Source organism: Capra hircus, chromosome 4 (genome assembly GCF_001704415.2).
Source record: "Capra hircus breed San Clemente chromosome 4, ASM170441v1, whole genome shotgun sequence".
Classification (NCBI taxonomy): domain Eukaryota; kingdom Metazoa; phylum Chordata; class Mammalia; order Artiodactyla; family Bovidae; genus Capra; species Capra hircus.
The window spans coordinates 101,430,663-101,447,380 of NC_030811.1; the positions used below are offsets into that span (position 1 = coordinate 101,430,663).

Here is a 16,718-nt window from a genome sequence, read left to right on the forward strand (position 1 = left end):
CATGTCCAGTTCTAACTGCTGCTTCCTGACCTGCATATAGATTTCTCAAGAGGCAGGTCAGGTGGTCTGGTATTCCCATCTCTCTCAGAATTTTCCACAGTTTATTGTGATCCACACAGTCAAAGGCTTTGGCATAGTCAATAAAGCAGAAATAGATGTTTTTCTGGAACTCTCTTGCTTTTTCGATGATCCAGCGGATGTTGGCAATTTGATCTCTGGTTCCTCTGCCTTTTCTAAAACCACCTTGAACATCAGGAAGTTCACGGTTCATGTACTGCTGAAGCCTGGCTTGGAGCATTTTGAGCATTACTTTACTAGTGTGTGAGATGAGTGCAATTGTGTGGTAGTTTGAGCATTCTTTGGCATTGCCTTTCTTTGGGATTGGAATGAAAACTGACCTTTTCTAGTCCTGTGGCCACTGCTGAGTTTTCCATACTTGCTGGCATATTGCGCGCAGCACTTTCACAACATCATCTTTCAGGATTTGAAATAGCTCAACTAGAATGCCATCACCTCCACTAGCTTTGTTCATAGTGATGCTTTCTAAGGCCTTCTTGACTTCACATTGCAGGATGTCTGGCTCTAGGTGAGTGATCACACCATCATGATTATCTTGGTCTTGAAGATCTTTTTTGTACAGTTCTTCTGTGTATTCTTGCCACCTCTTCTTAATATCTTCTGCTTCTGTTAGGTCCATACCATTTCTGTCCTTTATCGAGCCCATCTTTGCATGAAATGTTCCCTTGGTATCTCTAATTTTCTTGAAGAGATCTCTAGTCTTTCCCATTCTGTTGTTTTCCTCCATTTCTTTGTATTGATCCCTGAAGAAGGCTTTCATATCTCTTCTTGCTATTCTCTGGAACTCTGCATTCAGATGCTTATATCTATCCTTTTCTCCTTTGCTTTTCGCCTCTCTTCTTTTCACAGCTATTTGTAAGGCCTCCTCAGACAGCCATTTTGCTTTTTTGCATTTCTTTTCCATGGGGATGGTTTTGATCCGTCTCCTGTACAATGTCACGAACCTCATTCCATAGTTCATCAGGCACTCTATCTATCAGATCTAGGCCCTTAAATCTATTTCTCACTTCCACTGTATAATCATAAGGGATTTGATTTAGGTCATACCTGAATGGTGGTTGAATTTAAATATACAACTAGCCATAAATAAAGTCTTTGGTGACACTAATTTAGAAACAAAATACTAAACTACATTTAAAGCATGAATATGGAGGCAAATTCTTGATAAAAAACAAAAATAATGAATTTGAAAAAATGTTATAATAAAGAGTTATAAACACACTAAACAGAATTCATGCCTTAAGAAACTATTGTAAGATATTAAAATAGCCTCAATTAACTTAAAATTCATTTATCAAAAAAATTGCTACATCTCTATGTATATAATATTGTAATAAACACATACGTCTGAAGTATTCTTACCACAAAAAATGATAACTATGTGAGGTGATGAATATGCTAATCAGCTTGATTGCGGTGATTATTTCAGTGTATACATATATTAAATCATTATGTTGCAAACCTGAAATATACACAACTTTTAAATGCCAGTATTACTGGAAAACATTATAAAATATTCAATTAAAAATATACTGAAAACTTTTTATTATGCATCAAATATATTCTAACATTTCATCTTATACTGTTGAAACTAAGAGCAACACCAGTTCTAACATCTAAATGCTCTTCAGTTTACTTACCAATAACTGTTTTTGGTCTTTCTTGGCATCCTCGTAAGAGGAGGGTCCAGACATCCAAGATGGTAATGGAGTTTACAGGTATCACACAATAAAAGAAGATGCTGATCATGGTTCTTCTTACAAATTCCACAACTTTGATAAAGGCAGCAATAAAGGATTAGAATAATAATTATCATAGTGAATAGTTAATTTATGGCGTATTTTTAAACTTTCAAAATTTCATTGTGATTTAACTTAATATTTCTTTAATTTAAATCAAATACTTTTTTATAACACATATCTTTTTATAATGGCAATAATCTAAATACTTTTTTTGAGAATTAGAATAGTTTAGATCTATTATAAATTTAAATTTTGCCGGAGTCAAACTATTCAGAGAAGGGCATATGTTAGGTATTTATTCTAACATCATCTTAATTTGAATTATTACTTAAAAGCCCATGTAACATCAGACCAAATTTTCTCTAGGAACAAATTATTAAACAAAAATAGTTTTCAATTTCCTACCTCTCTAAAACTACAAAGAAGTTACTTTACAAACAAAATTCCGTTTATTTTCTACCATTAACTGTAAATCTTTCAAAGAACCTTCAGCATGTAAATAAGCTACATATATAAATCTTTTTACAGAATCAGACTCTGAGTCTTAAAAATATACAATTAATATTTATTATAAAGAACTGGAAGTTTTATTATTATTGTTACTGTTGTTTTAGATTTTTGATTGTTCTGAAGAAATCTAACTTTTCTTGTGCAAAAGGTCAACTACTCCTGAGAGCACAAACACCATGATCTACAAATCCAGTGTATACTTATATTAGGAATGTGAAGGGTGAGGAAAAGTTGTCGAGAACCTAAACAGCCATACGTATACAGAAACAGCAATGATGTTTGAATTTTAAATAACCTTAGGATAAAAAATCAAATATACATGTATACAACAAAGACCAATCAATACTTGGTCTCAACGTTGCTCAGAGTAAAAATGAAAAATTACTAAACCGTATCCTGAAACAAAAATGAGCTGTAGTGATGAAAAGTCAGAAGTATAAGTAATAAGCCTGACTGTTTCAAATGAAACCATTTTATCTGGAAAAGCTAGACTGTGACAGTGCTAGTCTGCATCAAGTACAGTATAGACACTAGCGAGCTTGTCCCACATTTCAGGGCAGTTAATTGCTACCACCTATGGAGAAAGCCTCCAAGCTAGAAGAGAAAGTAGTTATTGAGACTGATATTGTTGCTATTTCTGAGAAAGAAAGAGGTTGTAGAGAGAGTATGTATACATTTAGATAAGCATATTTACTTGTGTGTGTGAACAGATACATTTGTGTGTGTATGGATACACACAAACATACTTGCATCTTCTAAACTTTTCTCAATTAGTTTCATCAGCTACATGAAAAATAAGTAAGATCCAAACCTACTGGTATGGAAAGAAATCTTAATAACTATATAAAACTGTTACAATGGTGAACACTGTAAAATACTGAGCCAAAAAAAAAGAGAACAAAAATATTTGGGGAAATAAAATTACTACAACTGAGCACAGAGAGAAAAAAAAAAATGTAGACAGATTCAAATCTAAAACTCATCTTCATTATCCACCACCACCACTGTACAAAGGCAGTAATTCAAACTATAATATCCAACACTATCTAAAAACACACGTAAACCTCTAAAACTCACTCAAGCAAAATAAAATATAAATGTCCATTTATCTAACACACTGTTTTAACTGTTTAAGAAAATAATCATGTGCATTACTTAAAAGTCACTTTCCAATTCTCTAAAGAGGAGTTTCCATGGAGCTTGTGCACATATAACCCCAGTCACTTAAAGTATACAAAAAATGATTTATCATTAAAAGAGGAGTGACTCTATCCTATCATCATTCAGTCTGGAAAGTATTTTTGATGAAGGTATTAATAAAATGAACTTCAAACACATTTAACTTTAAATTCTGATATAAACATAATTCATTTCACAAATATTTAAAGTGTCTTGCTACTAAAAAGTATTCATTTAAAAATACACTATATTAATCTGTCAAAATTTCATTACTTGCCTATAAAGTACTGCAGGAAGAGTAGATGCCTTTTGTGTGCCCCCTTCTTTTTTACTTGGTTTTCTCTCCTTGGGTGCTCGCAAAATTGCCGGTATGTTCAACTTCTATTGATTTGAACAAATGCAGTTTATTTTGTTTTCAAAGAAAAAACATAAAGCAACATTTTTCTTTATGCGCCGTTCAAGTCAACTAATATGCTAGGATCGTAAGGGGGAAATGTTTTACAAGCTTTTACACTGGCAAAAAGGACTGAAGTGAGTTTTTGTCTCATAGTCACTGCTGTGAGAAGCCTATAATTACATACTTTCATCAATTTTCTCTGGACCACTAAAACATTGTGAAAATAAAACTTCTACTTTAGCTTTAAAAGTGAAAGACAAGGGCAAGAATTCAAGAACTTGAAAAAAAAAAGAACACGACAAAAAGAATATTGAGGCCGTTTATTTTCTTAAACACCACAGCTACACTGATGCTCCAAAGGTTAATTAGAAAAATTATCTTATTGGACCAAACTCTTCACAAAGCGAATTAGATTCTCTTTGGGTTTCTACTAATCTGTAGTATACTGGCTTCTCAGACAGCAACCATCTATCAAAGTCATTTCTCAGTGGCCCAGTGGGCCAGCATCAATTCAACCAACTGGAAAAATGTGTCCTGCAAGTGATACAAACGAATTCTACTTCTCCTGTGTATTTTACATTTGCACACAGAAATGCATGTGCTTCTGTTTCAAGTGATTTAATAAATGAAAATGCTCTTTCATAACTTATACTAAATAGATTCTTATGAGACAAACTTGCAAATCAGGCCAAAAGATAATGCTAGCTTGCCAAATAAACTAATAGGCTTGCATTCAGTATTAATTTCACTAAATATAAAATATAAAACACTATAATCTTCCAAATATTCACCAACAGCCTATCAATAGAAATGAAGGTCAACTGTGCATATGTAACTACTCATTCTCACCTTTTATGTTATTCATTATACTATATGCCACATACACCCTGTTGACAAAAGAAGCATCTTCAAAGCTAGCATGGCACAATACGTATCAGTATGTATTACTTTCTAAAATAATGTGTCTACACAAACTATATAATGCATTTGGCTCTTTATAAAACTTTAAAATAAATAACACAAAAAATATCTGTTCTTTAAAAAACTTCCTTCACAAATAAAACTATTTCCATAGTGAAAAGACCACAGCGAGTCTCCATCATCCTTAAAGAAATAACTGAAATTATTCAAATGAAGTATTAATTTAAGAATTAAATACACAGTACTAAAAACAGCATTCAAAGAAATCCATTTAGCAATGATTGTTCTTTTCAATACCAAGAACTTTAATAGGCTCAATATGTTCAAGGATAAAGTAATTTCTTTCATAATTAAAATAAAACTAATGAAGGGAAAAACTACACTTTAACATTAAATTTCAAAACCATTTCTTATAAGTTCAAAACCCATCAACATGAAAATAAATCCAGTTTTCCATTTCCCCCATTAAAAAAAAACAACAACAACTAATTATAGCACAAGAATAGGACAGAAGAAATGTGGCAAGGAATCTAAAACTGCTATGTAGAGGTAGAAGAATATGGTAGGAGTAACTCATGCTTCAAATCTTAGCTTCATCACAAACGACAGGTCAATCAGTTAGAGCAAATGAAAAAATTTTACAAACAAGATAGCTGTTAAAATAACCATATTAAGCTACAGGTTCTCAGTAGGCAGCTTGCAAAGCTCTAGATGCATTTCAGGCAGAAACCATTATCCCAGAGGATTAGCTGGCCCTGATTAAACAGAATTCTTCAGTTAGTGAAGTGACAGTTGTATTAGAGATCCAATCTTTGAAATCATACAGAAAGCAAGAAGAGAAGGAGAGAGCAATTGGAAAGAAACTAACCTGCCCTGTGATTCTGCCTAGTAAGGCCCATATTCCTTGTCCTTCACTTCGAAGTTTTCCATTCATGTTTTGTAGTTCTTCCAAAGATTCACAGAGCTATAATGCAAACAATTCAAACTAGTAGACCATTACAATATTCAGTAACATATTTGAAAATATAAATAATTTATCAATGTCCAAAATATCTACATTTCTATTCCACGTATATACATTCAAGTCACAATACACTGAAAAATGAAAGTCTCCAACTATTTAAGAAGCACCAACAAAAAGTAAACATTTTATGTTAGTATTTTACTAATAATGATACTTACATATTCTATTATAGTTTATTATATAATTTCACAGACACACTAATTAACCCTTATGAGTGTATCAAGGTGCACTCCCACCATTTTTCCAATATGAAGATGATATCTATCAACAAGTCAATACTGGGACGTCCCTATGGTCCAGTGGTTAAGAATCTGCCTTTCAATGAAGGGGATGCAGATTTGATCTCTGGTTGGGGAATTAACATCGTACATGCCTCAGGTCAAGTGCGCCTGAGCTCTGCAACTAGAGAAGCGCACAGGCCGCATTACTGAGCCTCGCACCACAACGAAGACCCAGCAAAGCCAAAAGAAAAAAGTCAATCCAGATTTTGCTCATGTTACTTATTATCTCACATTTAGTCACAACTTGTTTTTATACATTTCTTCATGAACTTCTTCATCTTTAGTATGAAGACAGAAAAGAGAAATTTTAATCGAGAAATTTTTTTTTTATCAAAAGTAACAAAACAATTTAAGAAAAACAGTAATTCAAAAATAAGTTTTAAAGTTTTCTATAACTCAGAAAGATAAATGGAGTCAGACTTGGGCCTCAAACCCCAACTCTATACCTTGACTACCTTTGTGAACCTGGGCAAATTACTTCATCTGTTTAGGATTCAGTTTACACTTCTGAAAAAGGGAGCAGTAATCATAAGCCACATTATAAAGCTGAAGTGAGAATGAGATGAGTTAACACAAGTAAAAATGTTCAAAACTGTGCCTGGCACATAGAAAATACTCAGTGTTAGTGACGGTAATGAAGATAACGAGGGGTCGGAATTACAGACAAGTCGTAGAAACTCCAGAGGAATTTCAAAATGAAACATAAATTAAAAATCACAAAAGAAATCATCAATAAGATGTAATTACATTACGTTGTTTGTTTTACCTTATTATATTCCACATGAAGCTTTTCTTGTTCATTCTCTAATTTATCCTTTATATTCTTTTGTTCAGCCATATTCTCCTGAATTTGAATCATGCGCATATTTCTCTCTAGTTAAATTAAAATATCCAATTTTAGTTTAGAAGAAAATAAAAGCTGATATGCAAGATACACAAAGGAGGAAGCTAGCCATAGAGATGATCACATGGATAAACCTAGACACTTTTAACCCTACTCACAAATACATGAAATTAGCATTTTGCAATAATCCACAACTTATTAGGAATATAAACATATTTGATATATGTAGCAAGACTAGTAAATTTCTAAACATTGACAGTGTATCAAATATTTCTATCGGCAAACTGTTCTCAATGAAAACGTGCATGCATCAGGGCCTATACTGACCGAAATAATAATTCACAAAATCAGCAGTGAGAGCAGGTTGCTTATGCTTTCTCCTTCCATCCACACTAGAACTAGTATCTGAATTGTCCACTGGGAAGATATCTGTACTGATCCCCATTAGTTCTGCTTTCCGCATTAGTTTGCGAATGGCTGAAGCACTGCTAGTGAGCGGTCTGGGCAATTTTTCCCTCGGAACCCAGGCCTGGGGTCTGGTGGATCGAGCTAGCTCTGCTTTGGCACGATACTGCTGAAGCCGGGCATTGATCCTTGCCTGTAGAAGAAACGTATACAAATTTTAAAAGATATTAAAATGGAACATACTTATGATTTTTATTTCCACCCTTTGCAAGAGTAAGGACGATCAGAAGTTCCTCTATTGAGGCAAATTATATCTATCCACAGTCCTTAATATCCTCAGCATAATTCTTGGGTTACAATAAATTAGGTCTACCCCTAGTTAACAACTGCCCTAGCCTATGATTAATTGTCAAAAACTAGTATAATTAAGCTGAAGTTTCTCTTCTCAACTAGCCGTATGCTAGTCTTCATAAATTTACTTAATTTACATACAAATATATTTCATGACAGGCAAACTAATCAAAGTCTTTGCACATATGAATCTTAGAACAGACTGAAAAAAAAGATGTGGTCAACATATTGCACTGATAGAATAACTTCCTCTAAGCCACATTCTTTAATGTATTAGAAACATGTTTTATAAATGACTGCTTTGTTGAGACTAGATGATGAGTAATGTATTCAACCACAAACTATACTCTCCATTTACCTTAATGACAGTCCCCTTTCTAGGTAATTTCACAATTACACTAACCAAATTTCACAATTATACATCATATATCAAAGACGCATGAGATCTTAAATTTCTAACTTCTTTTTTTTAGCCAGGTTGTACAGCTTGTGGGATCTTAGCTCTGTTACCAGGGGTCAAACTGGAGCCCTTAGCAGTAAGAGCGCAGAGTCCTAACCACTGAACCACCAGGGAACTCCCTGAAATCTATACCCTTGAAAGAAAAAAACAAGAGTTTTGGAATGAATCTCATACCTGTGCTTCTGGTGATAACTGCTTCTCTCTCTCTTGTAAAGACATTTTACAATAGGATTGTAGAGCCAAGTAGTTTTTTCTCTTCCACTTTCTGTCTAACCTATCTGCATGTTGCTTACAATAAGCAAAAAATGGATCAGCTATATCCTATATAAAAAAAACAGAGGGGGGAGGGAAATGAACACTTTTACTCCAAAGGGCCATTTTTTAAAAAGCCATAAGAGATAATATTTCCTTTTTGAAGAATATACCACAGTGCTGGTTATTCCTAAAAATAAATCACAAAATTAAGTTTTATACATAATGATAAAGTCACTGCTTTAGGAACTTAATCCTGTATACCAAATTCAAATTAACAATTTTTTTTTCTTTATACGGCCTTGTGGATTTAAAAAATACTGAAATCAAAACTTAGGTATAACATTAAGTTATACTTGTTACCTAAAAAAAAAAAAAATCACTGTTTAAAACAAATAAGATATTAATAGGCATAGGTAGAAATCATCATTAAAGTTATTAATACATAGATTAATATTATAAAACAACAATATATCTAGAAAATATAGGACTAGTCAACAATAGGGCATTTCTAACTGACAAGAAATGCACAGGCAAACTCTACCCGGGATAAAACTAGAGTAAGAAGGCCAGGCCTTATGGATGGGGAGTTCAGGGGAGAATGGATACACATATATGTATGGGTGTGTCCCTTCACTGTTTACCAGAGACTATCACAGTATTGTTTGTTAATCAGCTATACCCTAATACAAAATAAGATGTTTAAAAAAAAAAAAAAAGGCCAGGCCTTGTCAATAAAACACCTCAGATAAGCTCTTTAACTCTTTACAAAATTCTAAAACCTCAAATGGAAACACAGCTCTCTCACAGTCTTATTTTATGGTACTACCTTAATGGGTACATATTCATAAATAATAGGATACAAAAACATAAAAGGAAATCTATTATCAAAAAGAGGAAAAAAAAATTGTAAATATGTAGGCAAAAAAATGCATTCTGCAATGTGACTGCCAGCAAAGCAACAAGCAGTTCATTCTTCAGGTCTGTCCCAAAGAGAAAAACAGATAAGCTGCCCATACAGTTTTTACCGAAGTTACGTTAAAGTCTCTTAGTAAGGTGGGGTTTTACAACCCAAAGAGAACTGATAATGCTAACAAAAGAAGAAACAAATGAAAAGTACAAAAAGAATAGTCATCATATAGTAAAACCAAAGTTTCCTTAACATTAAAAACAGCAAAGTATATAATGCAATTTTCTAGTATGATATCTACAGATGTTATAATATAGCACTGTGAATATTGTAATCAGAGAATCTGGACATATAAAAACCTGGACATAAAACCTGGCCCCAGCAATTAAAGATTTTTGTGGCGTTAAACAAGTTGCTAATTATCTCTGGGTCTCTGTTAACTCATTAACAAAACAGGTTTAATAATAATTACTTCCTATAGGTACAGAAACAAATTTTAAAAATATAGACAGGAGATTGGATTCTCTCTCTCTCTCATTCACACTCACACACAGCTGCTTTCTCACAATGTGCTCTACACATCCTGGCAATAGAAGAGAGTAAGTGGAAATAAAGAATATATTGAACTATAGTCAAAATGATCTCAAGAACCATTCTACTGTCTTAAAGTAGTAGGTAATGTTGAAATTGAGTTATCAGAGATAGGATTCATGCTTGCATAGTTCAGTTAAGCATTAGAACCAAGACTTGGTAAAAAGACCAGTCATCTCTGGTCAAAAAGATATATGAAAAGGACAAAGTAGTCCAAGTAATTTTTCTTTTGTTTCGTGACTTGGGATTGGGGACAATAAATCCTAAATCTAAGGCTATTAAGACCAAGGGATTAATCTTGTTTAGAGAATGAAACAGATATTCCAAGCAACCACTTGCCATTAACATCTATCCTCCCCTTTTTCCCCTTAGTACTAGAATCTTCTGAATTTCTACTGGATACATGATGACCTTGCTAGAAAATTTCTACTGAAGACCCTCAGCAGCTGAGTATGGCCATGTGATAAGTTCTAGCCAATGAAGTTTATGAAACTTCTTAATTTCATAATTAAAGACCTTGACCCTTGAAAGGAAATATCTACTCTTCACCTTCTTTTCCTTCTTACCAATGGGGTACAACCCAGGCAAGGTGGTGATAAACCATCTCTGACCATGTGAGAAAGTACAACAAACTACGAAGCAATAAGTACGAGGCACCTGGTCCCTGGAACCAAACTCTCCCGAACATAAAATCAATCTGGAATCACAGAAAGAATTTAACATCTTCCTTGTTCAAGTCACTGGCTATTCAGTTTTACTAAACCATTCCAAATAGTGTGCTAATTAATAACCTGGTTGACTTGGAATATCCCCTCAACTAGTCCAGAGGAACTTTCAAGATCCTATTCCCAGTAGAAAATAAAAGGGAAAAAATTTTCTAAATATTTACCATGTGCCAGGCATAGTGCCTGTTTTCAGACTATCTCATTTATCTCTTATCACTACCACATGAGGTGAGCACTATTATTTTAATATCAACTTTATGGATAGAAAACTGAAAAAGAGAGAGGCTAAGTTGCTGACCCAAGATCCACTGCTAGTAAGTAAAAGCTGTCTTTTTCAACCATTGTCATCAGATTTACTTAAGGACATTTCCAAATAGAAACGACAAAAGCCCAACTCGGGAGATGTGTCTCAGTAGGTCTAAGGCAAAGAGTTCTAAATGTGAATGCCTTGAGAAACAGTTCCAGTAAACATAAATGAGTAAAAGGATGTAAAGAGGCTGGGAAATTATAAGGCAAAAATAATGGTGGAAGTAGGGGGAAAAGCGGAATGTGGGGTAAATGGTGGGGAACTGCGACAAACTGGAATACCCCATCAACTCAAGTTATCTTTTTATTGCACTATTCTTATCAAACAAAATGTATCTACAGGTCACATTTAGCTTGTGGACCTCTGAATTTCATGATTTGTTCTAGAAGCTTAAAACCAAAACAATTTTTTCCAAACAAAGCTCCCTGACTAATACTGATTCAACAGTTCAAACGACTATAAGCTGAAAGAAACTATTAGGAATCTTTGTACATTGAGAACCAACTGGCACTTGTAAAAATGGAATATTTTTAAGAAAAGTAGAGAGGCTTTATTGGTATCTGCATAAAATTGTTTACTGAAATCAGAAAAGTGTAAATACATCATGAGTTAGGAGCATAACATGTTTATCCTCTCAGATACAACACCATCTTTTCCACCTCATCTCAGCCATTTAATTCCTATGACTGTACCTAGATTCTGAACTCTTACCATAATACAATTCCTCAAGTATTCTCTGAGCATCATCTTTTATCTTTCCTGATCACTTCTTTTCAGACTCAACTAAGTTTTTAATACTTTTCAGATCTCCAATGTACAGACTTTTATCCTCTGACTGCCCCAGAGCCCATGCATATGATTGCCCTCTATACCTGATTATTTCAAGGCCCATCTATTAATTACTTGTTTGCAAGGTACAGTCCTCTCTTCACTTGTTCCTCTCTTCCTCATCTAGCTTCATTTGACAAACCTAAAGCACAGGTAAATCCAACTCTTCCCCTATTTTAACCTGCATTAGAGCAGCTGAACATATTCCCAAGTTAATTTCCATTCCATTTTTATAGATAATCACTGAACAGCTTCATCTCTAAAACTTTCAGTATCTCCTCTCTATTCTTTACTTGCCAATGATGGCCTTATTTATTTCACTGGAGAGGTTTCAAAGAGAGGAGAAAAGCAATTAAATGAGAACTTCCACAACCTCCAGTCACTGCATACCTCAACCTATCTGCATGTCTACACATATCCTCTGACTAATCTCCTGTTACTTGAGATAAACTGCCCAATGTTCCTACCTAAGGTTGGCCTTCAGTTGCTCTTAATTCACCCCGTCTTCCCTCCAGCAATTCTACCTCTTGCACATTTTTTCTCTCTACTGGCATACTAAAAACACTGTAATATCCTTTAAAAATACTTAAAAGACATTCCTTGGGCTCTCATTTGTAGTTCACTTCAAAGTCCCCCTTAAAAGGAAAAATCTAGAGCCCTGCCCACATTAGCTGTCTTCAATTCTGTTCCATTCTTAAACTTTCAACTACTCTCAACTTCTCTAATAGCTCCTCTCAAGTGAAACTGACCTTCATTTTGACAAATCCAATGGTCATTTCCCAGTCTTAACCTTATTCCTTTGACACAACTTGTTTACTCTCTCTTTGAAACACTTGTCTTAGTTGTTGTTTTTTTAACCTCACTAATGACTCTGCCTGAGACTCCTTGGTAGATTCCTCCGTATTTTCCCAAATTTCAATGCTGTGGAATGCCGAGGTAGCCCTATGACTGTCATCAGAAGTCTTCCCATCTCCTTCTCCTCTTACACTCTAGGTAATTTCACCTCGTCATCTCACCATAAATACTATCTATACCCTGACACTCCCAAATCTGTATCTTTAGCCTTGATTGCTTCCCTAAACTTCAGATTCTGATAGTCAACTACCTACCTAATGTCTCCACTTACAGGCCTAATAGGCATTTTGAACTCAACATGTCCAAAACTGTCCTCAATTTCCTTCTCTCCTGCAATAAACTGCTCTTCCTGCAGTCTTTTCTACCTCAGTAAACCATAACTCCACTCTACTAGAAGCTCCACAAAAGCCTCTTGATCAAAGTGAAAGAGCAAAGCGAAAAAGCTGACTTAAAATTCAACATTTGAAAAACTAAGATCATGGCATTCTGTCCCATCACTTTGTGGCAAATAGATGGAAAAACAATGGAAACAGTGACAGACTTTACATTCTTGGGCTCCAAAATCACTGCAGATGGTGACTGCAGCCATGAAATTAAAAGATGCTTGCTCCTTGGAAGAAAAGTTATGACAAACCTAGATAGCATATTAAAAAGCAGAGACAGTACTTTACTGACAAAGGTCTATCTAGTCAAAGCTATTGTTTTTCCAATAGTCATATACAGATGTGAGAGTTGGACTATAAAGAAAGCTAAGCGCCAAAGAATTGATGCTTTTGAACTGTGGTGTTGGCAAAGACTTTTGAGAGTCCCTTGGACAGCAAGGAGATCAAACCAGTCAAACCTAAAGGAAACCAGTCAAACCTAAAGGAAACCAGTCCTGATTATTCATCAGAAGGACTGATGCTGAAGTTGAAGCTCCAATACTTTGGCCACTTGATGCGAAGAGCTGACTAATTGGAAAAGACTCTGATGCTGGGAAAAATTGAAAGCAGGAGAAGGGGACAACAGAAGACAAGATGGTTGGATTGTATCACCGACTCGATGGACAAGAGTTTGAGCCAGCTCCAGGAGTTGGTGACAGACAGGGAAGCGTGGCGTGCTGCATTCTCTGGTGTCACAAAGAGTCAGACACGACTGAGTGACTGAACTAGACATTCAGGCTAAAGAGAAATCACCCTTTTCCTCTCTCTTTCTGTTTACTCCACAATCTCTCAACAGATATCCATAAAATCTATCATTTCTTATGACCTCTATCCTTAAAACCCTAAACCATTCTATTTTTTCTCCCTACTTTCACCTTCGCCTCTCTATAATCTTTACTGAATACAATCATCAGGGTCATCCTTCTAAACATCAGTTGACTCACATGTTCTCTATGCAAATCTGATAGCTTTCCGTCTCACTCAAGAGTGTAAATCCAAAGTCATTCTCATGTTCTTCCAGTCCCTACATGATGTAACTGCCTGCTGCCTCTATGACCTCCTTCCTCTCCTCTTACCAAACACCAGCCCCCACCTCTGTATCAGCCATACCAGTTCTTCTTGGTCCTCAAACCAAGCATGTTTTTACCTCAGAGCCTCTACATTCTGTGCCCCCTGGCTGTAACATTCTCCTCTCAAATAAACATAAGCTCCCTACCATTTTCCTTACATTTTTTCCACAAAATGTTGCGTCCTTAGAGAGCCCATCTCTGATCTCCCCATATAAAATGGTACTGTCCTACTTCCCTTACTCCCTACATACTTTATCCTGCTTTGTATTTCTTCCTAATATTTATCACAATATAGCAGTGAGTTGAGGATAAACCCTTAAGTCTGGAGACAGAGAAGTGATTTCTCATTTGTCTCAAAATTATTGGTATTTTCTGGTAAACTTTTTCACTATCTGTCCTCTCTCAATCTGCCACTCAAATGTAAACTACCTTAACAACAGTTTATTTTGTTCAATGTTAATCTCCATAGGCTCCACAGCAAAGCCTAATACACAGTAGCTCAATATATCTGTTGAATAAATATGCTGAATGGATGACAGCAAAAAGCATTAATCTGTAATCCTTAAGTAGTTCAAAGGTAAGAGACAGATAGGCCAAGAAGGTCCACTGAAGTTTCTGATTCTTTTAGGGAATCTTATTTCTGTATTTACAGCACTTCTTGTCCATCAGAGGCACCTGTGACATCTTTTAATGTTGTCTTGACTCTTTAATGTTTCATTGTGTTTACTATCTAACCCCATCTACGTGACTTAAAGCTATTTTTATGCTCCCTGACAAACTCCTCCACACCCCAACCTAGAGTTTATAGTGTCTTGCACATATGCACAGGCCCTCAATCATGACTGACTGATGTTAACTGAGTACTATGAAGTTATGTTTGAATATAAATTTCACTGTTTGTAAACAAAAGTTTAGGTCACACCTTAACAAAACAACTCAGTTTTAGAACATGAACTCAATAAGGACTTACTCCTGATAATCACATTCCACAAATGCTTGTTGAGTTATATAATTCAGCCCTCAACAGTGATGCCTTTGCAAACACTACATGATTAACTATTTAACATACAGTTTTAGTTTACTTTTTAAGGAGTCTTGTACTCAAGTCTAAAACTCCCAAAGATGAAGACCAAAGGATAAAAACAATAAATCTAAGCAAGATTTCTTAATTTCTTGAATCTAGTACTTGAAATTTCTAGAACCTTTTACAGATGAAAAATTTTCATGCACATTCAATGCCCAAATGCTTGAGAAGGAAATGGTAACCCACTGCAGTGCTCTTGCCTGAAGAATTCCATAGACGGAGGAGACTGGTGGGCTATGGTCCATGGGGACGCAAAGAGCTGGACACAATTGAGTGACTAACACTACACTAATGCACAAATGACTAGTGTCTAGATACCAAAAAAGAAAAATTTGACAACGTACATATTTTCTGAACCATAAACAAAACCATACATACAGCTGTTTAGTACCCTTTCCTATAAAAACTAAAAGTAACCCACTTAATTTTATTGAGATCTTATTCTAGCTGTTGCTGTTGCTGCTAAGTCGCTTCAGTTGTGTCCGACTCTGTGCAACCCCAGAGATGGCAGCCCACCAGGCTCCCCCGTCCCTGGGATTCTCCAGGCAAGAACACTGGAGTGGGTTGTCATTTCCTTCTCCAACGCATGCAAGTGAAAAGTGAAAGTGAAGTTGCTCAGTCGTGTCCGACTCTTCGCAACCCCATGGACTGCAGCCTACCAGGCTGCTCCGTCCATGGGATTTTCCAGGCAAGAGTACTGGAGTGGAGTGCCATTGCCTTCTCCCTATTCTAGCTAAGGATCTGTGTTCAATTTGATCTCATTTTTAAAGGTCTATTTTTTCCTATTTTTAGCATTTATCACTTGTTCATTTTTCACTTTTATGACTTAAGTATTTTATCAGTTCTTAAAATTCACACCTATTATATGCAAAATATGGTGGTCTAAAATGAAAGTGAACTAAATCTAAATTTATATTAAGAATTTTATGTAAATGATATTTATTAAAAAAATAAAGCAGTTTCTTTACCCATCATTAAAATACTATCCTTATTTATATCTTTTATATAAAAAATTAATACTAATCTAGCTAACAGAAGAATAATACTTTATGAAAGACAAATTATCCTTTGGCATCAGATTCTATAAAACATTAGGTATTAACTATTTATATTAAGCTCATTAAAATCTGACATTAATATTTTTTCTTGCAGGAAAATACAGATGATTTAATGATTATATAACACTTTAAAGTATTCAATTCTACTTTTCATTTTTTAACCACATCTGTTAAAACAAAAAGAAATCCTATGTTAATTTATTCTGCAGCCTAAAGTTCAACTTATGCAATATCTGTTTATCTAGGAAAAGTCCTAATAATCAGCTCTGCACATACTTAGGAATTATCCATTTGCATTTATTATATTTTATTATTTCCTTACACATAGTCATACCATTCCAAATTCATTATTTTTAATTGCAGTTTATAAGCAGATAAAAATATAGTCTTATGGTAGACATCAAATTTAGACAATGACACAAAA

General features: G+C 34.8%; 1 protein-coding gene across 3 annotated transcripts in view; it reads right to left on the reverse strand.

The window, feature by feature from the left end:
* The window catches only part of PHF14 (PHD finger protein 14), a 196,130-nt gene that overhangs the window by 130,426 nt on the left and 48,986 nt on the right, over positions 1–16,718 (reverse strand). For all 3 annotated transcript variants that reach the window (XM_013963156.2, XM_013963157.2, XM_013963158.2), the window contains exons 8-13: positions 8,367–8,513; positions 7,304–7,574; positions 6,899–7,005; positions 5,696–5,791; positions 3,787–3,890; positions 1,719–1,850 (exon numbers count right to left, since the gene is read on the reverse strand). In XM_013963156.2, coding sequence (XP_013818610.1) covers positions 1,719–1,850; positions 3,787–3,890; positions 5,696–5,791; positions 6,899–7,005; positions 7,304–7,574; positions 8,367–8,513 — 857 coding nt within the window. The remainder of the gene's footprint in view (positions 1–1,718; positions 1,851–3,786; positions 3,891–5,695; positions 5,792–6,898; positions 7,006–7,303; positions 7,575–8,366; positions 8,514–16,718) is intronic.